At 49.9% G+C, this 24413-nt stretch overlaps 9 protein-coding genes across 9 annotated transcripts; 3 read left to right on the top strand and 6 right to left on the bottom strand.

Moving 5' to 3' along the window:
* Window positions 1–16: 16 nt before the first annotated feature.
* On the bottom strand, window positions 17–854 carry Pdw03_0323 (Vacuolar protein sorting-associated protein; the record flags this gene model as incomplete). Its single annotated transcript, XM_014682027.1, has 4 exons — window positions 17–80; window positions 157–254; window positions 343–603; window positions 756–854. 4 exons carry the CDS (start codon window positions 852–854, stop codon window positions 17–19), a joined length of 522 nt encoding a protein of 173 aa, XP_014537513.1.
* Window positions 855–1454: 600 nt separating this feature from the next.
* Window positions 1455–2261, bottom strand: Pdw03_0322 (Hsp70 nucleotide exchange factor (Fes1), putative; the record flags this gene model as incomplete). Its single annotated transcript, XM_066099564.1, has 4 exons — window positions 1455–1472; window positions 1529–1584; window positions 1647–1797; window positions 1860–2261. The coding sequence occupies 4 exons, from the start codon at window positions 2259–2261 to the stop codon at window positions 1455–1457; spliced, it is 627 nt and encodes a 208-aa protein (XP_065957291.1).
* A 1812-nt stretch (window positions 2262–4073) lies between these two features.
* Window positions 4074–5837, top strand: Pdw03_0321 (actin; the record flags this gene model as incomplete). Its single annotated transcript, XM_014682025.1, has 6 exons — window positions 4074–4080; window positions 4209–4239; window positions 4443–4498; window positions 4643–4673; window positions 4773–5544; window positions 5607–5837. The coding sequence occupies 6 exons, from the start codon at window positions 4074–4076 to the stop codon at window positions 5835–5837; spliced, it is 1128 nt and encodes a 375-aa protein (XP_014537511.1).
* Window positions 5838–7829: 1992 nt separating this feature from the next.
* Pdw03_0320 (Bifunctional purine biosynthetic protein Ade1, putative) lies at window positions 7830–10916 on the bottom strand (the record flags this gene model as incomplete). The annotated part of the gene is made up of 5 exons (XM_014682024.2): window positions 7830–9433; window positions 9486–10013; window positions 10121–10419; window positions 10569–10590; window positions 10895–10916. The coding sequence occupies 5 exons, from the start codon at window positions 10914–10916 to the stop codon at window positions 7830–7832; spliced, it is 2475 nt and encodes an 824-aa protein (XP_014537510.2).
* A 312-nt stretch (window positions 10917–11228) lies between these two features.
* On the top strand, window positions 11229–14317 carry Pdw03_0319 (Mitochondrial mRNA processing protein, putative; the record flags this gene model as incomplete). Its single annotated transcript, XM_014682023.2, has 4 exons — window positions 11229–11426; window positions 11488–12259; window positions 12324–12387; window positions 12439–14317. The coding sequence occupies 4 exons, from the start codon at window positions 11229–11231 to the stop codon at window positions 14315–14317; spliced, it is 2913 nt and encodes a 970-aa protein (XP_014537509.2).
* Window positions 14318–15329: 1012 nt separating this feature from the next.
* Window positions 15330–19205, bottom strand: Pdw03_0318 (Leucine-rich repeat, ribonuclease inhibitor subtype; the record flags this gene model as incomplete). The annotated part of the gene is made up of 1 exon (XM_014682022.1): window positions 15330–19205. One exon carries the CDS (start codon window positions 19203–19205, stop codon window positions 15330–15332), a length of 3876 nt encoding a protein of 1291 aa, XP_014537508.1.
* Window positions 19206–20625: 1420 nt separating this feature from the next.
* Window positions 20626–21146, bottom strand: Pdw03_0317 (Leucine-rich repeat, ribonuclease inhibitor subtype; the record flags this gene model as incomplete). The annotated part of the gene is made up of 2 exons (XM_014682021.1): window positions 20626–20994; window positions 21054–21146. 2 exons carry the CDS (start codon window positions 21144–21146, stop codon window positions 20626–20628), a joined length of 462 nt encoding a protein of 153 aa, XP_014537507.1.
* A 407-nt stretch (window positions 21147–21553) lies between these two features.
* On the top strand, window positions 21554–22356 carry Pdw03_0316 (Imidazoleglycerol-phosphate dehydratase; the record flags this gene model as incomplete). The annotated part of the gene is made up of 2 exons (XM_014682020.1): window positions 21554–21872; window positions 21941–22356. The coding sequence occupies 2 exons, from the start codon at window positions 21554–21556 to the stop codon at window positions 22354–22356; spliced, it is 735 nt and encodes a 244-aa protein (XP_014537506.1).
* Window positions 22357–22707: 351 nt separating this feature from the next.
* Window positions 22708–23435, bottom strand: Pdw03_0315 (Imidazoleglycerol-phosphate dehydratase; the record flags this gene model as incomplete). The annotated part of the gene is made up of 2 exons (XM_014682019.1): window positions 22708–23015; window positions 23102–23435. The coding sequence occupies 2 exons, from the start codon at window positions 23433–23435 to the stop codon at window positions 22708–22710; spliced, it is 642 nt and encodes a 213-aa protein (XP_014537505.1).
* Between the last annotated feature and the right edge of the window lie 978 nt (window positions 23436–24413).

Here is a 24413-nt window from a genome sequence, read left to right as displayed (position 1 = left end):
ATTGAAACAGCCCACCTCACAGTGCAAGATTGTAGGTGTAGTCATCTTCAATGTTCTGGGAGACCCAGAGGACGATCGAGCTAGATCGAGAATAACATAGTTAGCACGCAAGCACAACTTTGGATCAAATCACATCGAGTCGGCCAAAACACATACCTGAGCATAACAAGACCATTGGCCACAATATTTGCAATTCCAAAGTAGAGCGTCTGGAGAGGGTAATCCTTGATGAGGTACTTGAGAACCATAACCGTCTACGGAGAAGCGAGTTAGCAAAGCCCTCGTACCCTTCACATAGAGCAGAAGTAGTAGAATATCCAAAAAATTAGGATATGCACATACCACACTCCCAGCTAAACCACCAGCAAGCAGCGCAAATCCCAAAAACAGCACAAACCTCGCCTTCCACGCAACCCCACTCCCACTGTAGCTAAAGCTATCAGCCTGCAGTCGGCTCTTCTCAATCGAGTTGATAACCAGCATCCCGAGCGCGGAGCAGATACCGGGGATCCAGTCGACAAATTTGATGTGCACGTCTGAGCCGTTGCGCGGGCTGCGCGAGAATGAGGCGACGTCAATTAGGAAGAAGAAGCCTGCTGCGAACTATTGTAAAATTGGGTTTGTTAGCTTTTAATTCTTAGCAGATCTGAGGTTCATTTATATTTCATTTTGCTGAAGGCTTCGAACTTGGGACATGTCGCGACGAGCGAGCCTGGTCTCGGGTGGAGGCGGAGGAGAGTGGATCGGATGCTTACCAGGGCGCCTGCGACGTAGACGCCGCCATTGCGGACGGTGGAATTATTCAGCCACTCTGGCTTCGAGAAGCGGAAGAGTCGATTGCTTGAGCTGTCCATACTCGGATGTGGGGGATCGGGGCTTGGTTGAGGGGATGTTGCTGATGAGAGAGCTGGAGTCTAATGACGATGGCTGGATGGAAAAATATTGTTCCGGAATATCTATGGATATCATCAAACATGCAACATGAGCTCTCGCCTGCAGTAAGTTGATTTCTATTTTCAAAATGATCTCTCTTAAATGAACTACAGAATATTGCCCATTGGGTTCTCTAGACGTATTGTTGCAACAGCAGGACTATCCAAGTTGGGCAGCATGGGCACCAAATATTTTTTTTTTAGATTCAGGCATATGGATTTGACATTGATAGTAGAAACTCGTGATTGCATTTAACGTAGGACAAACGTCCTTGGGTATGTACAGTTCAAACATGTGTTTAGGCTACAAAAAGAACAGGCTGTTCAATCATGTTGATGCAACCCCAAGGCAACCATGTAACCAGGAACCAATGCAGAACCATTTCGGGTATCCGCGCATCAAATGGTTGCCGGCATTTCCCAGTATAGAAGCCTAGCGTCGTCATCACAGCGCTCAATTTAGTTGCAGTGACAGCCTTGCCTGTCGCACTGCGAGCACCAGCCCTTGGCACGACACCAAGGCTAGTCCGAAGGGACGGACTCGCATTCAGTGAGTATCTTGCTGCCTCTGTGTCTTTGTGTATTCTAACTCTTACAGTCTGTTCACCGCTCGCTTCCTTCATGCAGAAGTGTTGATCTGGTGGGACCGCAGCTTATCCATAATAGTATCAATGCCGTCCATGTCGCCGGCGTCAGTCTTGTCGGTGGGATAACCTTCGGGGAGGCTCTTGTTCAGCGCATCCAAGGCAGGCTGATGATTACGGACTGCAGAGGAGATTGCGTAAATGGCCTTCTTGCGGGTTGCGGGGTTGGATTCTGTAGTGGCGAGGTTGACGAGGGTAGGGATTTCATTCAGGGCGACGAGCTGGCGGATATGTCAGTAATTGTGATTTTCATTCTTTACAGGTCAGTCGTAGTCTTTCATACCTGATCCTGTGCCTTAGGGTTATTCTGCACGGCTGTTCCCACACACCAGGCCGCCATACGTCTGATATCGGCCTCGTCGTGCTTGAGCAGCTCGACAAGCGGCTTCCATAGATTGAGCGGGACGAGGTTGTTTGCATTATCAATTCCCTCTATCAATTGCTCGAAGTTGTCGAATGCGATCAACTTGTTCTCCAGATCAGACTCGTTATCGTGGACCACCTCCATCGCGGCCCGCATTAGGTCGGCATCGGAGGGGCCGCCAAAGAGTGTTTTGACCATTTGTGGTGTCAGATTGGACGCAGCGGCCGGGAGATTTGAGGCACTGCCCTCGCTGTCGGCGCCTACAGATGCCTGGGAATTGGTGACGCTCCATTTGAGGAGCTTGTTCATTTCGGGGTCCATGGTGGGCTCGCGGGGTAGTTGGATGGCCGATGTGTAGGGTGTATTAGTTTTGGGGATGAGGCCAAAGAAGCGAAAAGTTAGGACAGAGTCTATATCGCAGGTCAAAATGATTTGATGTGTATCACACAGTATATTTGCAGTCGCGACCTAGAATACTTTTCTACAGTTGGAAAAAAAGCCCCGCTGACATAATCTGACGCAGCTCTCGACGTCTGCTCTGGGCGATTCGCGCGGCGACCAGCGGGTTCGATCATGTGACCGTGTCGTAAAACCTCGGGAGAGGAACTGGTCTGCATCATGGACTACAATGCAGACGTGTATTCCTTCCCCAGAAGATGGAAAATTTCATCTGAAGAACCTCGAACACACAACGTTTAGAAATCCACACTTCCCAAGTCATTGTACCACAAACACCAAACAACCATGTTAGTTTCAAGTCTTTGACCATGTGACACCAAGTTCGGATAACATCACTGAAGTAGAGATCGAAGCCTTCTAGTCCCTTCATGGTATAAGCCGAAATAGGAAGGTCTGAAAGAGTGTTATTCCCAAGTACTGTCTCAGCAGGTTGAGCATGGGTGTGATTTCAAATGCCTCACTAGCACATCATTCTGTTGAGCGGACATCTTGGTGGGCCTAGCCATCTCGGACTCGGAAATCTAGTTAGCCGACTGGAACACCGTTTGTAAGGATTTGTCCTTGTTGTTTTCATCTTCAAGGATGTGAAATCAAAGCCAAGTTGGCTGCTGTTACTTAGATCAAGATTCGGGCTTTCAGATACGATAGTTCTTGGATAGGGGCTCTTAGATATATGGCTTGGTGGCTTTTCCGGTAGTTTAATCAAAGTCTTGGAATGTACTAGAATCCGGTTATCAAAGCCGAGCCCGCCAATAAATATTTCAAGGGGTCAAAATGGCAAGATTTTCTGCCACAGGATCAAAATGGGTCTTTGAATGAGATCCATTCCAGAATCAGGAGATCATATAGAATAAGGAGAACAAAGTCAGGGGTAGTGATGTAGAAAAAGAGGATGTGCACGTCGTACTTCCATGTCACGTGGTACTACCTCACCGCCTCCCTATCACAAGAGGCTAGGCTGTTCACCTCCCTAGGAAATGGCGGTAACATGGGCAGACTAATTATTGTGACAGTCTGTTGGTCTGAGAGCGCCAGGCCAATTATCCCCCATCATCCCCATCATCCCCTGTACGCCTTCAAATGAGTGTGCGTGTCCACATCTAACAACTCCTGGAACGGGCGTCTACCCCAAGGGCTGAAGTCTGGGTCTGTGTCCTATACTTAGAACACCTACGCCACGGGGAATCCAGGAGCCTACTAGGGAGCATTTAGACTACAGTTGTATGTTATATGCTTGACGCGCCAATTGTTATCATTGCAATACAACATACAAGTAAACCGCCTGGAGTGCCTAACCCGGTCAAGGTACGTGTTTCCCTGTACCCAGAAGGGGTCTGGAGGCTCACCCCCAAGAATGTCCACGCAATGCTTTAGGTAGACAAGATTGGAGGAACTAAAGGTAGTGAAGAATTCAAATTGAAATTATTTCTGCCTCATTAATTCTAATATAAAAAAGGAGAAAGAACCTAAACCTGTAGATGAGAGGGGGTCTAAAGAGACGAGGCCTCAGGCAGCGCACAATCCCAGCCATCACCCCTCTCCACTCTTCTCACTCTCTCACTCTCTTCCTTCTTCCCTTCTCTCCTAATCCCAACTATATCACCTCTAACCTCATTCCATCTTTCTTTTCTTTTCCCCCTCTTCCCCCTCAAGTTCCTAGTTTAATCTGTCACAATGGAGGGTATGTTATTCTCATGTCATTCTTCAAGTGGCCACATCATCAGCTTCCCCGGAAGCTGCCCCCCCCCCTGTTGCCACAGCTTCAAATCCGATTTGAGAACAACAACTAACCCGTATTTCTCATTATAGAAGAAGTTGCTGCTCTCGTCATCGACAATGGGTATGTGCTATGCTTTTTCCTGGGAGCTTCTGGCTTGTGTTTGGGACTGGTCGTTAAATCAGCCCGGTCGCGGTCGTTGCCACCCCTAATCCGCCCACGGCGGCAAATGGAACCCATCCCAATGGCTTTCCATACCCCTTCAAAACTGCCAAGTGGCGCTCCAAGGACTACGAGAACTTTGATACTGATGATTTGCGATGTAGTTCGGGTATGTGTAAGGCCGGTTTCGCCGGTGACGACGCACCACGAGCTGTCTTCCGTAAGTTCAACCCCACAGAATATGACACCCCTCCTTGCGAAGGCCGCCATCCCACCAACCCTTGCGTCGGATGGCTTCCCCTTTTTTTGCTCGGTTGGGAAGAACCTTGAATCCGAGAATCAAATAACTGACAAAATTCAACAGCCTCTATTGTCGGTCGTCCCCGTCACCATGGGTAAATCATCCCCCCCCCCCTTTTGACTCAATTTGGCTGTATACGCCATACACAGCCGATTTGATCCCCAAAGAAAAAAAAATACTAACATGGGCGCAGTATCATGATTGGTATGGGTCAGAAAGACTCCTACGTTGGTGATGAGGCACAGTCCAAGCGTGGTATCCTCACGCTCCGTTACCCCATTGAGCACGGTGTTGTCACCAACTGGGACGATATGGAGAAGATCTGGCACCACACCTTCTACAACGAGCTCCGTGTTGCCCCCGAAGAGCACCCCATCCTCTTGACCGAAGCTCCTATCAACCCCAAGTCCAACCGTGAGAAGATGACCCAGATTGTGTTCGAGACCTTCAACGCACCCGCATTCTACGTCTCCATCCAGGCCGTTCTGTCCCTGTACGCTTCCGGTCGTACCACTGGTATCGTTCTCGACTCCGGTGACGGTGTCACCCACGTTGTCCCCATCTACGAGGGTTTCTCTTTGCCCCACGCTATCTCGCGTGTCGACATGGCTGGCCGTGATTTGACCGATTACTTGATGAAGATCCTCGCTGAGCGCGGTTACACTTTCTCCACTACTGCCGAGCGTGAAATCGTTCGTGACATCAAGGAGAAGCTCTGCTACGTCGCTCTCGACTTCGAGCAGGAGATCCAGACTGCTTCCCAGAGCTCCAGTCTCGAGAAGTCCTACGAGCTTCCCGATGGACAGGTCATTACTATTGGCAACGAGCGCTTCCGTGCTCCTGAGGCTCTGTTCCAGCCAAACGTTCTTGGTCTTGAGTCTGGCGGTATCCACGTCACCACCTTCAACTCCATCATGAAGTGTGATGTTGATGTTCGTAAGGATCTGTACGGAAACATTGTTATGGTAAGAAAAACCTTGAGAGTTGAATTTGTCCAAGATCCCCACTAACATGAACCCCTTTTTAGTCTGGTGGTACCACCATGTACCCCGGTATCTCCGACCGTATGCAGAAGGAGATCACTGCTCTTGCTCCTTCTTCCATGAAGGTCAAGATCATCGCTCCTCCCGAGCGCAAGTACTCCGTCTGGATCGGTGGATCCATCTTGGCCTCCCTGTCAACCTTCCAGCAGATGTGGATCTCCAAGCAGGAGTACGACGAGAGCGGTCCTTCCATCGTTCACCGCAAGTGCTTCTAAGCTTCTTGCAAGACTTTACTACTCGTATTCGCTCGTACATTCCTGGTGTATCAAAAAGCAGGATGGAGGCACTGGTGGATTGCAAGCGTTGTTGGACTCGCATTATCAAGCGGATAGCCTGAAAATGGAAACTTGATTTTAGTGGAATAGAGTCGGTCGTTTTCTTTTTGTTACTCTACTCTTTACCTTACTCTTTAACTCGATCTGTCTATCCATCCATCTCTGCTCTAAAACATTTACCATCTTAACCTTCTCCATGTATTCATTCAAATCCACTGCCCGTCCGCCTTCCTGATTGTTTCGCCTGGACGGTTTCCAGCGCTGCAGTGAAAACGCTGTACCCGCAGAGCGAGGATGCACATGAAATTGGTTGGCTATAGGGATTAGGTTTTTCTCTATACATCTTCGTCGTCTGGCTTTTTTGGCCCCTTGTCTTGTCGTCAACCAATTTATCCCACTTTGTCCGTAACATACGTTCGTTGTAAACGGCTTCGACTGAATAAAAAATCTACACATTGCTGCTCATTTTCTTCTAGAAACTCTGTCGATGAATCTAACCCTTGTTGAATCGTGGTGTCTGTCATGCACTATTGGCTTTTCAAGAACCATGCTTGTCTTGGCCATTCCATAGACCTTTTATCACGATTTATATACGTCTTCCCTTCATCTAATCTTTCATCACAGGAGGCACAGAATAAGGAAACTGGAATAGGAAAATTACGTATCAACGTTGCATCTCTATAAACCCTCCAGTGTACTACCACAAGTCCCTAGGACCGCTAGATCAAATATCGTGCATCGCCCTTCGAATCTCATCTGCCTTTAAATTCACCGTCTGCTCTAGCTATGCTCGATGTACACGATTTGTTTGTTAGAACACGCTCGGCTGTGGAATCACCATCCTTACATTGGCAATGACTTCATTCAACGGCGGTGACAAATCCCACTGGTAAGATTGACTCTTTCTACCCATACGAAGATCAAGATAACTCGTCAGTGGAACATCGCATATGGCTTTGTTAAGATAGTTGCTGACTGTTCCGTCGAAGCCGGCGTCGAGGTGAGCATAGGAAGGCGTGGCGAGATATAAAACACGGGCTATTGTGTATGTGCGATGGCCTTTGGAATGTTCTGCTCCGCTTGTTTAGGTGTCTGTGGCAATACCTCACATCGGACAAGTGGGTGTTGTGGATGTTAATAGGATCCTTACTTGTGTAGCCTGGTAGATTACCAGCCTCTGGCTGCCTGTATAGAGACCAATGAACAGGATCAGGCCCTTGTTGAAACCATTGTATACTGACTAGCACTTCTGTAGAGAGAAAGAGTAGGTTAGATAATCTCGTAGTTCTTCAAGGTAGATTCCGAGCCTTCAAAGGTGGCGGGGATCGGGTTAGGAGTGGGGGTCTGAAAGGCACGTTCTCAGGGAGTACGTTCGCAGAGAAGACACTAGCTCGGCAGGTATTCGATTATGACAGCAGGTGGAAGAGGTTGGTGAAAGAAACTAGGGAAAGTTTTCAAATAAGAGAGCTGAAAATTGAAAGTGTGTTGGAAAGAGGATTGGTCAAGAGTAGAGTGAGGAGAGATCGAGGAGGAGCAGTGTGTTTATTCTTTCCAAGTTCACATGATGGACCCAAGCCGAAACGATAGAAGAGTTTGAAGGGTTAGGAGTGAGATGTTGGAGTTGCCCTGATTTATGGAGTTGTAGAGAGGGTATTGATTCAATGTTACAACACAAGATCAATGGATTTCTTTCCAAACAGTAAGTATATTTTCATGCATCGTGTAGGAAAACCGGCGTTAGTTCGGGACACATCCAAGAGCCTTATGTTAGGGTAGGCAGCCAGAGAAAGATGGGGAGAAGCAATAAACACCAAAAAAAAAGAATCTTCAGATATATAACCCAGGCAAATCATTTTCTCCATACATATATAAAAGCATCATGCATCAAGTCAACATCACAATCAACAAGTTTTAACATCAATATCGTAGATATTACGCAGACCAAGACTCAAGTCCAGACAGCACACAACCCTCTTCGCCCTCGGCGCGAGCACGCAACTCACCAACACGATAAACAGTCTCACCAGCAGCCTCGAAGGTCTGACGGATAGCGGCTTCGGAGGCAGGGTCGACGGCAATAATCATACCAACACCGCAGTTGAAGGCACGAGCCATCTCAACAGAGGAGACGTTACCGGCACGCTGGAGCCAAGAGAAGACAGAAGGCTGGGTCCAGGTGCTAACGTCAACCTGAGCAGTGAGGGTATCTGGGAGCATGCGGGGAATGTTCTCAGTGAGACCACCGCCGGTGATGTGGGCAAGACCCTTGATGGCAGAGCCGTGGGTGTTCAGTGCGCTAAGGATGGACTTAACGTAGATGCGGGTAGGGGTGAGGAGGGCACGGCCGACGGAGACGCCGGCGTCAAGACCGGGCATGGAGAAAGGTGCGGTGTCGGTGTAGCTCAGACCGGCACGCTCGACAATCTTGCGGACGAGAGAGTAGCCGTTGGAATGAGGACCGGAGGAGCCGAGGGCGAGAAGAACGTCGCCGGAGCGCATGTTTTCTGTGTGCGGGAGGATGGCACGAGCGTTGTCGCCCGTGGTGTTGATAGCGCCGACGGCGGCACCGACGGCATCGTAGGAGTCGTCGACGAAGAGGCCGGGCATCTCGGCGGTCTCACCGCCGATCAGAGCGCAACCGGCTTGGACACAGCCCTCGGCAACACCGGTGACGAAGGCCGCAGCGGTGGGCACGTCAAGGTGACCGCAGGAGTAGCAGTCCAGGAAGAAGAGGGGCTCGGCACCTTGGACGACGAGGTCGTTGACGTTCATGGCGACGAGATCGATACCGACGGTGTCGTGGATGCCGATTGAGTGGGCGATCTTGAGCTTGGTGCCGACTCCATCAATGGCTCCGATCAGAGTTGGTGAGTGAGGGTGGTATACGGAGTTGGCAGCGGGTAGAGAGAAGAGGCCACCGAAGCCACCAATGACGGCGTCAGTGCCGGGGCGCTTGGTGCGGCGGACGGAGCTCTTAATCTGGTTGACGAGCTCGTTGCCGGCGTCGATGGAGACACCGGCCTGGGCGTAGGTGAGCGAGGTTTTGGCGGTCTGGCGGAAAGCGCGGTGGGCAATATCCTTGCGGTAGAACACGTTCTCAAAGCTGACGGTCTTGATGCCCTCGTAACTCTTAGCAACGGCCTCCTCGAGGGTTGAGGCGGTGGCTGTGGAGGCAATTACACGGCCTCCAGAGGTCTGCAACTCGTTGCCAGACAGAGTTGTGCCAGCGTGGAAGATGAGGGTTCCAGCAGGTGCGGGGGCCAGAGTGATAGTCTTGCCCTTGGCGTAAGCGTTGGGGTAGCCGCCAGCAACAGCAATAACAGTGGTAGAGAACTTGGGCTCGATCTTGATCGAGACTCCGTCCAGCCAGTGGTCAGCACAGGCCACCATGATCTGTGCAAGATCGGTGTCCTTGCTGAGCAAGGGCAGCAGAGTCTGGGTCTCCGGGTCTCCACCACGGACGTTGTATTCAAGGACCTTAGGTCCGTTCTTGGTCATCATAAGACCGGTGAACAAGATACCAACGAAGGGGAAGCCTAGACAGGATTAGTAACATGCTTTGAGAATGCATACTTTAAGCAAACGTACCATCCTTTCGCATTCCGTCAATGGAAGGCTGAATGATGGTGCGGTCAATCTCATCCACAACCTCTTTCGGCGCAATGCGAGTAGGCGCATAGCAACCCATTCCACCAGTGTTGGGGCCCTGGTCGCCATCAAAGATGCGCTTGTGGTCCTGAGCTGGAGGGAGCGAGCGAATAGTGTAACCGTCACTGAAAGTGAGGATACTCAGCTCATCACCCTCCAAGCATTCCTCGATCACGACCTCTTTGCCAGCCTCGCCGAACTGGTGGTCCACCATCATTTCCTTCAAGGCCTTGTGGGCCTCCTCTTTAGTAGTGGGCATGATCACACCCTTACCACCAGCCAGACCATCAGCCTTGATCACCACATTGTGCGACACAGAGTCAAGGTAGCGACGTGCGGACTCGTAGTCAGAGAAGTTTCCAAATTCGGCGGTGGGGATCTGGTGGCGCTGCATGAAGTCCTTGGAGAAGGTTTTGGAGCCTTCCATGCGGGCAGCAGCCTTGGATGGACCGAAGCATCGAATGCCGACTGTTTTTGAATGGCATTGTTAAAAATCATTCAAAGCAATTGATATAAAGCTCAAAAAGTGACTTTTTGGAAAAGAAAGAGAAAAAAAAGTGGCATGTGTGACTCACCAGCCTGGAAATAACCCTGGATGCCATCAACGAGAGGTGCCTCGGGGCCTGGCACTACGAGGTTCACCTGGTGCTTCTGTGCGAAAGCTACGAGGCCAGGGTAGTCGTCACCCTTGACATTGGCATTGGTGATCTTGCTGTTGGTACCCAGGCCTGTGCCACCGTTTCCGGGAGCGACATAGACAATGTCGACCAAGGGGGATTCGCTCAGCTTCCAGGCATAGGCATGCTCACGGCCACCATTGCCGACAACGAGGATGCGCAATTGTTCGGAGGCCATGATTGGGGAAGCGTCTCGACTGCGGTAGTGTTAATAATTGGTATATAGGGTAGGAAACTCCGCGGGGTAGGTAGTGCCCCTCCTTCACAGAAAGCAGGTCATAGAGCAATGAAATGGGGTGAACAGTTAGGAAAGACTTGAGAATAAGAAAATCAACACTCTACTTACTTCACAGGGACCTGAGAAGCAACTTCCAAGGTTGTATGGAGGAATGGGAGATTTGAAGATTGTTAAACTTTCCAACTTTTTTTCTGCCCTCCGGCTGGGTGTTTCTCCGACCCCAGGATTTCTACCCTGTGATCTCGGCTGAGGCAAAAGTTGTATAGTTATACTTGAAAAAAGATGGATATGGATAGGATTCAGCAGATTCAATAGGTCTGACAGTTTAGATCTGAATCATAACTGATTTAATTAGTTTTATTAAGTACTAAGACTAGATAAGTGTGCAGGATTCTATACTATTGCAAATGAACATCTCTCGTATACAGGTCAACGAGATATGAGTATTGTAGTCATTTTAGAACACTCTAGTATACTTAGGCTCAACTGAAATACAACATATGAGATACACAAACAATCCCTAAAAGTAATATTCAATCCTGTCGTTTCATCTCATATCAAATATTGCCACCTCAGGCATCCAGGCACCAAGATAACAAAGCGGTGACCCTAATCTTCCGGCAGAAAAAAAACCGGAGAGGCAATTTGAAGGTTCGCCTGGTGGCTTATTGACGGATTTCTGGAATTCTCGAATTCTCAATTCCACTACTTTTCGGGGACGTCTCAATTAATAACCTTTCCCAGATAACCTGTCGACAGTTGACCTGAATGCTTCGGACCTCTTCGCGGTCTGTGTCAGGCCCTTTAAGCCGACATGTTTGTCTCTCCTGTCTAGCGCGCCCCGGCGCGCTCAGTTTGCGCCAGTTTCACCGCATATCAGCACTCCGTACCGATTCAGTCGAAATAAAGCCGGAAGCCAATTCATTTGACGCGTCGACCGAGTCTTCAGTGCCACTGCTGCCTAATGTATGCCACTCCAAAAGTACAACTTGATGAGACAAATCCTGACAGTGTGTGTGTGCTATAGGGCCAAATTCCCGAGAAAAAAGATGTTGCCTCTGCCAAACGCCAAAAATACCTGCGGTGGCAACGTAAAGCGAGACCACTCACTGCTTCCACATGGGCTGAGATGACCGCTTCACAGAAAAACAATTACAAAAAACGGCATCGCTTGCTCTTCGAAAAGTTCAGGGCTGACACGTCAACGTTGGACAAAGGAGACATCGCGCTACCCGAAGCAGTGAATTTGGAAGTAGAGCAGGCCAAAGCAGCACAGTCAGAGGGGACAATTTCAGAGGGAGCATTGCCAGAGGCCACACCATCGGAGGCCGTACCGTTAGAGGCTGCATCATCAGAGGCAGCACGGGTGGAAGCAGAAAAAATTAAGGCTTTGCAACAAAAGGTGATGACCGATATGGAAGCTAAACGGGAAAGAAAGGCCAAAATGAAGGAGGAAAAACGGCTGGCCGATGCCAAAAATGAGGCTCGAACGTCGCAGAAGAAAAAGGATATAGAAAGTGAACCCGAAGCCGAGGTTCTAACAGAAGGCTCAGCAGATACGCCAGCAGCCAGTAAACCCAAGAAGAGCACGCTTAACTTGAAGTCCACTAGCAATGTGATGGCTCAAATATTGGAAACCAGCTCCAAGAATGGCGTTGCACGTCCAAATAAGCCAGAGAAGGAGGAGGGAGAGAAGGAGGAAGAGGAAGAGGAGGAAGTACTTGATTTTCTTCAAAAATACATTACGTCTAAGGACCGCGGGCGTCTTTCCTCAAGGGACGAAAACTTGCGCTTAAAAGGTGAGTTCTGAACTCTGACATCACTGTTGAATGTGGGCGAATTTGGGCTAATTTTTCAATCTAGAGGTGCATGTCCCCCTGCCTCCTGTCCCACGTGTCGCTTTTGGCCTCGACCGAGTGCTTTTCAAGTGAGTTCTTGAGTTTACCCTACAACTGATCGATATACTAAGATCAAGCAGTCCCGGTGTCTACCAGCTACGTGACCCTCGGTCTCTTGTTTACAATTTCGACCCCTACCTCGACCAGATCATGCCCGTAACGGAATTTGACTTTAGTACGTTGAAGCCATATGTCACATCCTCTCAAGATGTGACGGCTTGCGAAATGACCAAAAAGAATGAGAAGAAATACTACGGCTCCTCGTCGAGCATGACTTCAGTTCTCGCTCATTTCCATTATCTTCTGTCCGCGTGGCGGCCTGTCGACACTAGCAAAATTACTCAGGGGTTCGAGGACCCTTTACGGACCTTCACTCGTCTCCTTCGAGCGCCGACTGCCATGTTCCTTCGTTATAAGGAGAAGGAGGATATTTACGCCATTGATGCTGACAAGGAATACGATTACGCTAATATTCTTATGAACCTGGGCAAGTCCATGGAGAAGCAACTCACTATGCCAAAAGAACAATTTGAGCGCTACCGCCGCAGTGACGCAAACAAGATCACTGCCGAGGAAGAAGCAGCCACCCCAGAGTCATACCACTACAGCACCGTTGGCAAATTCCTCATGCGATCACAACTCGACGCTTACGATCCCAGACTACCAGGTACTGGCATGTTCGACTTGAAAACACGTGCAGTGGTTTCCATCCGCATGGAGGCCACCGAGCACGAGCGCGGAATGGGCTACGAGATCAGACGCCGGTATGGCAAGTGGGAGTCCTACGAACGCGAATACTTCGACATGATCCGCGCCGCCTTCCTCAAGTATTCCCTGCAGGTCCGCGTTGGCCGCATGGACGGCATCTTTGTCGCGTATCACAACATCGAGCGCATCTTCGGCTTCCAATACATTCCTCTCGACGAGATGGATCAGGCTTTGCACGGCACACCCAACACCGCACTTGGAGACAAAGAATTCGAACTGAGTCTCGGTCTGTGGGAGAAGATCCTCGACAAGGCAACACAGAAGTATCCCAAGAAGTCTTTACGTTTCCACTTTGAGACCCGCGAGGACACCGTCCCGTACATGTACATTGTCGCGCAGCCTGTCACGGACGAAGAAATTGAAGCCATCCAGACGAAGAACAAAGCCCACATCGATGCCATCCAGGACCGTCTTCTCAACCCAGAGCAATTCATCGACAGGAGTGCGGAGGCAGCAGTGGGGGAGCACGAGTCAGCCGAGGAGTCGGCCGACGAGCTAGAGGAGGAGTCAGAAGAGGATCTTGACGAGGAAGACGAAAATGAAGCTCTCTATCCAGACGAGCCAACCGACTCCGAATTCAAGATCCTCTATTCAAAGCACTCAACCGAAGCCGAGTTCCTCTATGCAGAGGCTGGGTCAGCGGAGGCGGAGGCGGAAGCCGAAGCCGAACCCGTCCATCTAAAGGAGGATCCCTCCGCTGAATCCCTGGCGGATTCCCTCTTCCCCAAAGAAGAAGGCGAAGAGGCCTCTGAAGCCGAAAAGGCCGAGTACGACCCTTCCTTCGAACTCTCCCAGGCCCCGGAACCCCCGGTCGAGCCCACCAAGACTGTCCCCAAGCGCGATCGCCCCAACTTCAACGACTACGACGAGAACGCGTTCGGGATGGCACTCGTGGTGAAGAGCAAGGTGAACGATGTTCCGGTGCAGCGGCCTACGTGGTTCACCGACGGCGACAGGTGGACTGTTGACTACGAGCTCAACGAGCTTACTGTGGAGGAGAGTAACCAGGTTCTGCGGGCGTGCAAGAAACGACGCAATGTCGCGTTGAGAAAGAACGTGCAGGATCATGGACGGAGTTTCTTTACGACTTTGAAAAGGGTGACTGATAGAGGACGGGCTTGGCGGAAGCGGATGGATGAGAAGGATCGTGAGCGTGGGATCCTTGTTTACAAGGATTCTAGTGAGATGTGATGATCTTGCTAAATTTTACGTTCTGGAGTTGGGTATTGAGATGGAAGATCTGGGGGTAAGGGGAGGGGAATCCGTTTTGTAAAGTTTTAGATTCATTCCTCTCCCATTGTACTTTATTTTGAGATATACATTGATGGCGTTGGGTTGTTACATAGTTAGACTGAAACGTGTTTATGGTTGGATGTTTTTGGTTCTCGTTCAGCCAGTCACCAAAATTATAGGTGTGGGAACTGAGATGTATACAGGGATAGATGACGATCTCGACCTTGGATTTTCGGTCCTTTTCTTGAAGCTTAAGAAGGAAATGTTTCAAGGTGATGGATTTTCGTAGCATCTATCTACTGCGTAACTCCCAGACAAGAAACGCCTAAACTACTCAGCCTCACTCGAGACCTGGTAATCAAACAAAAAGGAACGATGGTGTTGTGATGCCTATCCAACCGATATGGAATCTCCCAGAATGAGGAACAAGGGACAAGCGCAAAGACACCACCACATTGAACACGAGTATCAAACAGCCCAAGCCCCAATAAACATTAGCCATGGATGAACGCGCTAGCGCGCAAAATGAGAACAGTTTCCGATGAGAGCAAGAGAGCAAAGAAAAACAAGCCAAGCGATGAAACAGATAGGACACTGGTTGGATATCGATTGCGTTGGTAAGAGATATTGGCAAAAAGAATTGAAAATGAGCAATGAGTATGGAACGCCCGGAGAATGCGGTGTCTCTGTAAAGAAATTGGAACGCCAGGGTATCAGTGCCGACTGGCCGATTTCAAGAAATGGGAATTTGAATAGGGGTTGAGTTAGGAGTCAATGGGCAAAAAAAAAAAAAGAAGTAGAAAAGGATTCACAGGGAGAAAAAGAACAAAAGTGTACAATCAAAACTTGGTTCGTCGTATATATGTACTGCAGGGGCCAGGCTTCGTTTCTTGTTGGAGAATGCTGTACAAGGTAGAAATAGGGGTATTTTGATATGTTGATAGGAGTACAAGGAAGGCTACTAGAGCCCTCACAAGTCAAGCTTTGGTGGTACCCAGTCTAGCTGAGGCGGCTTGTCATTGTTGACGCACACAGGCGAGGGGCGTGCTGCATCCGCACGGCGACGTTCCCTCAACGCGGTGCCGCTGAGGAAGCCTCTAAGGGTAGAGGAGGCGACGCCGTAGGCTCTGCGTGTACTGCCGGTGCCTATTGAGGCGTTGCTGGAAGAACTGCGTCCACTGCGGACGCTCTCTGCCTTTCCAACTGCTGGAGGCACGGCTGGGACCGGGAGAGCTAGGCGAGAGTGACCGGATGGAACGGATTGTGTAGGAGCAGCGGTATGAGGGCGGCGGGTATTGTGTGAAGGGCGTTTTGGTTGGATTGGAGTGGTCTCGATGTTCGACGAAAACTGGGATGGGGTGTCGGAGGATTCTGAAAGTCGAATGACAGCAGGAGACTCATCTGGTGGCGACGACCGGATCTCATCTGCTGACACGGACACGTTGAATTTGAGCTTGTCAAGCATTGTGCCCAGGCTCGCGGCTGTCCCGGGCCGTCCATCGCTGGCAGCATCATCATCATCATCAAAATCATCATCCATTTCCTCAATCCCATGGGCAATATTATAGTTGCGGAGGAGGTATCGATTGAGCCGGGAGACTTCCGTGTCCCATCTCTCGTTCAGAGACTGCAAGACAAGTTCAACGTTGGGGTTGATGGTTGGAGAGTGTTCCGAGGCCGAGGCAACACTAGGCGGTGGTACTTTGCTCAGTCTGTGCCCTTGTCCCCCTTGACCAACACTCATCGCTGCATACAGAGTGCGACGGACCGAGCTTGCCGTGGAAGATTGGTTGCTGCTGCCAGACTCCCATCGAACATGATCGACCTCTCGGCGTACTTTGTCCAGTGACAGGGCTCGATCTCGGTCCATAGAGGAGAGAGTGAGAAGGGAGTGGTTGCACCGAAGGCCGTTGACTAACACTGTAAAGGACTGCAGATTCATATCATTATTCTCACAGTGTACTTCACGCAGCGAATCATTCTCCTCTAAGACAGAGGCAAGCGTATTCGCACCCTGAAGGCCGAGTTTCTGGTGTTCAATTCTCAGGACCTTTAAAGATTTGTTTCTCTTCAGGCCAGTCAGCGCAAGATTAAGACCAATACCGAAGCGTGCAACATCAAGGTGCGCATTGTCACCGCTAATGTCCAAAGCCTCAAGAGTCTCATTATCCTCGAGCATCACCTGCAACGAGCGGCAAGTCTCAGGACTAGCATCGTATGGGAGGGAAGCCTTCGAAATATCCAGGAACTTGAGGGAGCTGTTCTTCCGAAGTGAATCCACGAGCTCGCGGAAATTGTCTTCTTTTTTGAAATCTATCATGCGCATCGACAGATGCGAGGGGGTCTGATTCTTCGCAATAGCATTGAAAACGTGAGAGCAGCCGTTGTCAATGTGATTCTCATTGACATGCAGATGGAGACTGCGCGGGGAATCAGGTTCAATGGACATCGAGTGCATAAACATGGCCACATCTTCTCCGGTCAGACCACACTGATCCAGACGAAGCACACGAAGGTTTCGAGAGCGATCGCTAGCCAGGTAAGTAGCAATGGCATCCACGGTCTCGCGATTCAAAACCGTCCGACTAAGAGCCAGCTCTTCAAGTCGCCAGTTGAACAGCATTTCGGCCGTGATCAGCGGGTCGCTGCCAGACGTCCGTGAGATGCGAGATAAGTTGATTTTGCGGATTTGTCCGAAGTAGCCAATATATTGCTGGATCACACTAGGGTTCAATCGGCCCTGCACGCCTGAGATGTTGATTGCCTCAAGTGTTGATTCTTGTGCGACAATAGTCGAAAGAAGAAGGTCTAGGTCATGCACGGATAATCCACAGTCCCCGACCTCCAGAGCTCGCAGATGACTACGCCTTTGCGAAGCCGCATCGACGAGATAGTCCAGATCGGACTCACCCAGCTTGATGCCGTTGAGCACCACCCAATCCACGCTGGTCAATTCTCGGCGGCACACAGGGAAGATCGCCTCTGGAATACCACAGCCTGGATCACGAGTACCCTTGTCGAGGGTTGGGGTCGGTACTCGTGAAAGGCAGTAAGAGAAGTCGAGTCGGCGCAGCCATTTGCTCTTCAGAGCTAAAGCTCGCACTTCTTGCGAGAGAACAGTCAGATTCGTCTGGCCTGGAATGTGCACGGAGGCGCCTCCTCGGTCGAGATGAACGTCGGCATCTACTCCAAGAGTATCACGAAGGCCCTGCAATGCATCAAGATTGACCCCGCGGAACGAGATTGACCGGAAGAATTCATTGTAGCGAAGTGTGCGCATGACCGCAATGAGTTCTAAAGCGTTGTACCGCGGAGTTTTGGGAGAAGCAGGCTTCAGAAGACGGAAGCATGGAGCATCCTCACATTCCTGGTCGATTGTGTATCGAATATTTGATGTATCGATGTCATAACTGGCGGAGTAAGCGACCAACGTTCGGTCGAAGCATCCATAATCTTCATCTAAATCAACAGGGAGGAAGTTGTCGTCATTGTGCAATTCTTTTGGAACAACGAATTCGTACGGCTGTCTGATCCACAATGGACGGAGATATTCAGTTTGTTGTCGGATCCAGCAAGCGACTTCAACCGAATGAACAGAGGCCAGGAACACATTGAAGGATTTCTTGAGAGGAACTCTAAAGGTCAGATGCAAACTGTCGTCACCGTACTCCATCGATAAACCAGTCAGATTCATCAGACCAAATGAAGTACCAGCCTCCCAGTCTGACAGGGATACGACCGACGATCGATTGATTGTCTTCTGCATGGGCAGCATGTGAAGCTTGTGTGCGCCAATGGCAAGATAGCAGCCCGTGGGCGACAGCTTGGCCAAGTCATCAGAGGAAGAGCGGGTGACTGACTTGCTGGACGCGATTTGAATGACTCGGAACATGCGAAACACCTCTGGGTCATAATCTCGCTCATGTTCCAGCATACGAGTTACATACTCAATCGATCCCCTGTTAAATGGCATTGGAAAATTTGCTCTAGCCATCTGGGCAGCTTGACGAATGCCCACCATCCAAAGGTTCAGTTCCTGCAGATCAGATGTCTGCATCTGAACCATTGTGGCTTTTTGTGTGCGCTCATCGAGATATGCCACTTCGACCGATGGGGATAATCGTGCATCCTCCAGCATGTATACCGCAATGATGCTGTTTAATGGGATTCCAGCAGATGCGTCTCCAGACGCCATTAATTGCGCATCCGGCAGGGAAGTGACTGAAGACATCGATTGGCGATGGGAAGCCGGAACCCGTGCGTGAGAAGAGGGAATGGAAACAAAAACATCGGCGGCTTTGCTTTGGTTCTTAAAGCGAATGAGATGGGTATCTGTGAGAACCAAATATTGACTTTTCTTCCTCCACATGCCTCCGGTCGTCTGAACTTCCCCGTAGTGGATGATTGCAGATGACCAGGTCCCATTCCGTGGAGTGGCCGTGGTCTGCTCGTCTACTGCCGAGCCCACGGAGGTACTCAGAGGTTCATCATCCTCCCAAGAGTGCAATGATCTCAGAGATCCAAAGACCGAGGCTCGCTTTTTGTGCAGCGACTTCCTCCGCGGGCGCGGTGTTGTCTCATTAACGGGTACGGCTGCTGGCCAGCCAGCAGTGTCGGAACCTGCCGTCCCAGGGCGGCGGTTATTCGATCCATCGGAGCCTCCATTGGGACTGTAAGACCGGCCAAAGAAGCCGGAATTTTGTTGGGGCTTCTTCTCTAGGCTCAAGATTTCATCCGAGGGTGTTCGGTCATGCACTGGAGGCTGGACTGAGGTCGATGTTGTGAGTGATGGAGTGAAGACGCCCAGGCTCTTTCTTCGTTGTCGTTTACCGATGATTTCAGCCATGTCTGGTTCGGAGGGGGGAGGGAGGAGGGAGGGGGGAGGGGGGAGACTAGTGGTACAGAAGTAGGGGGAGTTGCGTAAGGTGTTGGAAGAGTAGTGGCGCAAGTCTACAGAGAAAGGAGGCTTATCTCATCGACGACCTCAACGTCGTTGGTACTGGGTCAATCAATTATCAGTTTGAAAGGTCATGACGGGGGGGGGGCAATATTAAAAGCGTGAGAAGGAAGAATGAAGCGGAGAAAGAATGAGGGGAAGGTAGCGCATACTGGAGACTGTCACAGCGCCATGAGAGAAGCAATAGGCGTGTGCTATTAGGAAAATTCTTCCTTCTGTCTAGGATATCCTTTCCCCAGACACGAACAAGGAGTCAACAATGCGATGAGGTGATGGTTGCGGAAGGGGGAGAATCCACAATGTTAGGTGATATCGAACAACTCAGTGATCTAATGTGATACAGTCTTCCGGTGTGAGATCGGTAGAGGGGAAGATAAGAGGAAAGATCAAATGCGTAGAACGAAAGCAGCGAGATGAATCCACAGGGAAAAGGAGACTAAAGAGAAATTGACGGATGCAGTCTCCAACTGTAACGATCAACAGACGTTTCAGCTGGGTTTTTTTCGACGAGTATTTTTCTAGTTCGTCAGTTATTTTGATTTTAATTTTCAATCGCATGCCCTACTTGAACGTTTCAACTGGGTGATCTTTGAGGCTATCGCTTATTTACTCCCTCAAAAAGTGAAAACAAGACATGCGTTCGCGCCTTCTCGCATGTCTCTAGTACATTAGCACGTAAGAGGCGTTCCACTAGACCTGATAGTGCCGTTATAGGATCGCAGGGATTCTAGAAACCAAATGGGACTCTTTAGTATCTTTGGCTATAGTGCTGATCCTTGACCCTTCTTTGTATTCCAGAACAACCTTAGAGCCTATATATTACACCGAATGGGCCCTATCCATCATTCATCTCCCTTGGAACGATCTACACTGCAATTAACAACATAGGATCATCGGTTGAAACCTGGGATCCACCCTTGAAGGATGATCGGCGTTTATGGCACATCAGATGCTGCTTCCGTAGGGATAATCTCTCTCGGGCCCACGCGAAAGAAGATCATGATAGATCAGGGTAATCAGGGGGAGTGGGGGTATCGTCAGGAATCTGGCGTCATCGGCGACGAAGTTCATTCGGGATCAGTGATTGACGGGAGCAGCTACAGAGTGTGCACCTCAATTCTGCGAGGCCTTGCAGAGGTGTGAAATAACTGGGAAATGAGATTCGGCTCATCCGGAGGTGTTCTGAACGAGTGGCGAATAGAGGGTGTCTGGTGGTGGAAGGTTGTTCTAATTTCCAATTTCCCTGCCTCAAAGTCCCGACCTCGCATCGCCGAGAAAGCTAGCGGGCAATATCTCTTGAATCTCTTCCTTACCAACGATTCCCGTCCGCCCTCTCAGCCTTCAGTCGCTCTGCACGTTTCATCTGTCTTAGCAGCTCGATATATTCCGTCACCCGTTTTTCTTGCCAGATACAACCACCCAGAGTCATAGCTGCCACTTGTATGAAGACCTTGAACTGCGGTGTCAGACCACGATATATACGGGATCCCGGGGAAATCCAGCTTGAAAACCCCTCCAAAGGGCGATGGTAGAGTTGTGAGCGGAGATAGTTGCGGGAGAAGATGGATGGGCGCGGACGGGGTTGTGTTGCGGGATACGCGGGTGGACTTGGTGCGGAGAAGACGAAGGGGTGGGGTAGGGCAAGAATCATATGGGCCAAGATAGACACGGAGCCAAACTTGAGGATATTAGCGAGTGCACTAGGAGACTTCACGGATTGGAGGTCCGGTGGCTTACCCGGAACACGCCGGTCATGAAGCCTTGGGCGGCCACCGAGGTGATTTCCTCCGGGGGTGCAACCTCGCTCCTGTGGTTGGATGGTGGTGGCATGGTGGTATGTATGTGTCCAGTCGTAAGTTATGGTGAACAAGAGGCCAGTCTGGGTTGGAAAAGGAATCGAGGTGGATGTCGATTCTTATCGAAGCCGAGTTCGGCAAGGCGATAAACTATGGAAAACAAGCCGAAAAGGAAGATGTATATTTCAGACTCTGATGGCAATATTGAAAACGATGACCGATATCAGGGACGTTTAAAAAAATTAGAACCTGAACTAGCCAATGTCCTAAAATCTGTTAAGCTTAGGTCTCCAGTGCACCCTTATTCCAAAAGTACGGATCAATGATTCTCCCGCGGACGAGTCAGACAAAAAAGAAACCCCGATTAGCAACCATCTACTCCGTACAAACACCGATGCAATTCTCAGTCAATTCGACATATACCAAACCCCTAATCTCACAATGTCCCTCGCCGCACGCACAGCGACCATCTCGCGATCCACTAACGAGACCAAAATCCAAATCTCCCTTTCCCTAGACGGCGGCGTCCTCCCACCCTACGAACCTTCAACCCACTTCCCTATCCCAACAGACCCTAAAGAAGCCGAAGCCGCTAAGAAAGGCATTGTACCACCCAAGGATGCCGGCCACGCGACCCAATTTACCCCGACGCAGCAGATCACCATCAGCACCGGTATCGGCTTCCTAGACCACATGCTGCACGCTCTCGCCAAGCACGGTGGAATGAGTCTTGCAGTTCGGGCGAAGGGTGATTTGTACAGTGAGTTCTCCCTGAACACATTATCATATGATAAGCAATACCCCTGCCAATGCGCTAACCACCTCCAGTCGACGACCACCACACAACAGAAGACACCTTCCTTGCACTCGGCGAAGCCTTCACATTGGCACTGGGCGCACGACAATCCCTCGAGCGGTTCGGTCGTGGCGATGCGCCTCTCGACGAGGCACTTTCGTGGGCGGTGATTGACCTGTCCAGCCGACCTTGGGCGGTTATTAACCTTGGCTTCCGACGCGAGAAGATCGGCGACTTGAGCACCGAGATGATCACGCATGGATTGCAGAGCTTTGCACAGGCGGCGGGTGTGACGTTGCATGTCGGTTGCACTTATGGTGATAACGACCACCACCGCGCGGAGAGTGCGTTCAAGGCGCTTGCTGTTGCTATTCGCAATGCTTGTAAGCGGAGGGTTGCGGGTGAGGTTGGTGCGGGGGATGTTGTTAGTACAAAGGGTGTGTTGTAAGGGGGTGTTTGGATAACTCAAAGTTTTATGAATGAGATGAGATCGATGTATAGTGTGGTATACTTTGCAATGGTATGAAATAGAGAGCGGTGCAATTTGGCTATGACGTATGAAAAAGAAATGAAATAAATCAATCCGGATTCTCAATGTTTTTTTGTTTTGTTATACTAAAGTCCTATTCAAGCCCTATTCCCATACTCCGTCAATCATCAAAATCAATTATCAAGTATCCAAAGTGGCAAACACAGAAATCCACAATCTGTCGAAGAACCAGCTCCAAGAACCAAACAGAGCGAATCTAAAAACATCACAATTATAGACCCGAAATCCCAATCCCTGACCAACCATAATCTAAACACCAATAGCCTTAACAGCCCTCTCCCAGTACTCCTTCCTCTCGTCGGTAACAGAAGTCCCCACACAATCCGAGATAAACCGCTGCCACCCCGTCTCGGAACCATCAGCAAGCGCGCTCCGCACCTCCTTCGAGCACTGCGTAGTAAGGAACCAAGCACCAGAACCAAAGTCCGTAGCGCCGTCACTGCGCAGGAGATCGAGGAGATCAGCTGGACTGTTGCTGACGCTGGGGAGTTTGTCTTTGAGTGCGGGCAGGGAGGAGGCGTATAGTTTGTTGAAGGAGGGGGATTGCATATTACGTGCTGAAGAAGAACATGGTTAGTATGTTGAAACCGCATACAAGATGGATCCGGATGTGATGTTGCAGGGAAGAGAGAGGGTTACATACTGCCCTGCCCCGCAACGCCAGGGAAGTGATTCTTATTGTACTTGAAATCACCACTTTCAAACGCCATCAGACTGATAACGGCCGCTTGTTCAGCTTTCGAGGTTACTTTGTATGTGTCGAAAGATTGGGAAGTGAATTTGGCGGCTTGTTTTGCGGTGGCGCATTCCCCTTCCGCTGGGGCGTCGGTGCATGATTTGGATGAGGGGGCGATGGCAATGAGTTGAGATTCTGTCAGGGCTGCATCGCGGGCGAAGAGTGAGATTGGGAGTGGCGTTGCAGTTGTTTGGATTGTGAGAGTTAGGGTTAGAGAGAGGAGGAGGGTTGGGAGGTGCATTTTGTAGGTGGTGGATAGATGCAGAGTAACTATAGTGCAACGCAGGGATCAAATGTCAAGGATGATTAGTTGTTGATGGATGATGCAGAGAAGATCGGGATTCAGTGCTAAGAAGAGCAAACAGGTCGTCTTTATAAGTCCTCGAACATGTCTGTCAGAGGCAGAGGGACCAGGAAACAAGGGCTTGCATTGTCCAAGGCCGCCGGGACATACATTGGAGAGGCGGAGGAAAGATAGCCGATTGCTAGTATGTACATTGTAGGCTAGACGCGGAGAATGCTCGTGAATTGAAGTATGTTGGATGATGGTGGCCAATACCAAGGACGCACGCCAAACAATGAGATGAATTATTTACTTCTAACCAAAGAACAAAACCATGTAGCATGCTGATTTTAATTAAGACCTATGCTCCACACTCGACAGAACCGTTTGGAAAGCTTGTCGATATGGCCCTGCAAGGAACGCTGTTGTCATTGGAGGGAGGAATTATGGTTTCAGGATTGGTGTTTTGAGGTCCATGTATCAGATTCCCAGGGGAATTTGCGACATTACTGCACAGAAGATGATCCAGTTCTCCTACGTTAGATTTCAAGGAATGGTCGAAAGACGTTTTTGGTTCATAATTCTCCCCGGAGATATCTGATCCGAGTGCAAGACATGTCTATGGTTCCACTGTCTCCCGAGAAGCGAAGTCTAACTTGTTTACAAATCAATAGACGATATTAAAAATAAAAAGATGGGGGACAGTGAAAACAGAACCAAGACATAGACACGAAGGGTCTGCGCACATGTCCAAAAGCCAAACCCAATTGCTCCAGGTGAACATTCAATCCAGGATCCCGCCACAGGATTGAGACACCATGCAAAACGCGCTCCTAAACACAGAAAGAAAGAGCAAAAGTTGTACAATAAATGTTGATGCACAAATCAAGTCCGAGGCCGTATCGTTACAGACATATACAAAGGCTGTAAAATGGC

Source organism: Penicillium digitatum, chromosome 4 (assembly GCF_016767815.1).
Source record: "Penicillium digitatum chromosome 4, complete sequence".
In the NCBI taxonomy this organism is placed as follows: Eukaryota; Fungi; Ascomycota; class Eurotiomycetes; order Eurotiales; family Aspergillaceae; genus Penicillium; species Penicillium digitatum.
The sequence above is the reverse complement of the archived record's forward strand: the minus strand, read 5'-3'. Positions and strand labels throughout refer to the sequence as shown.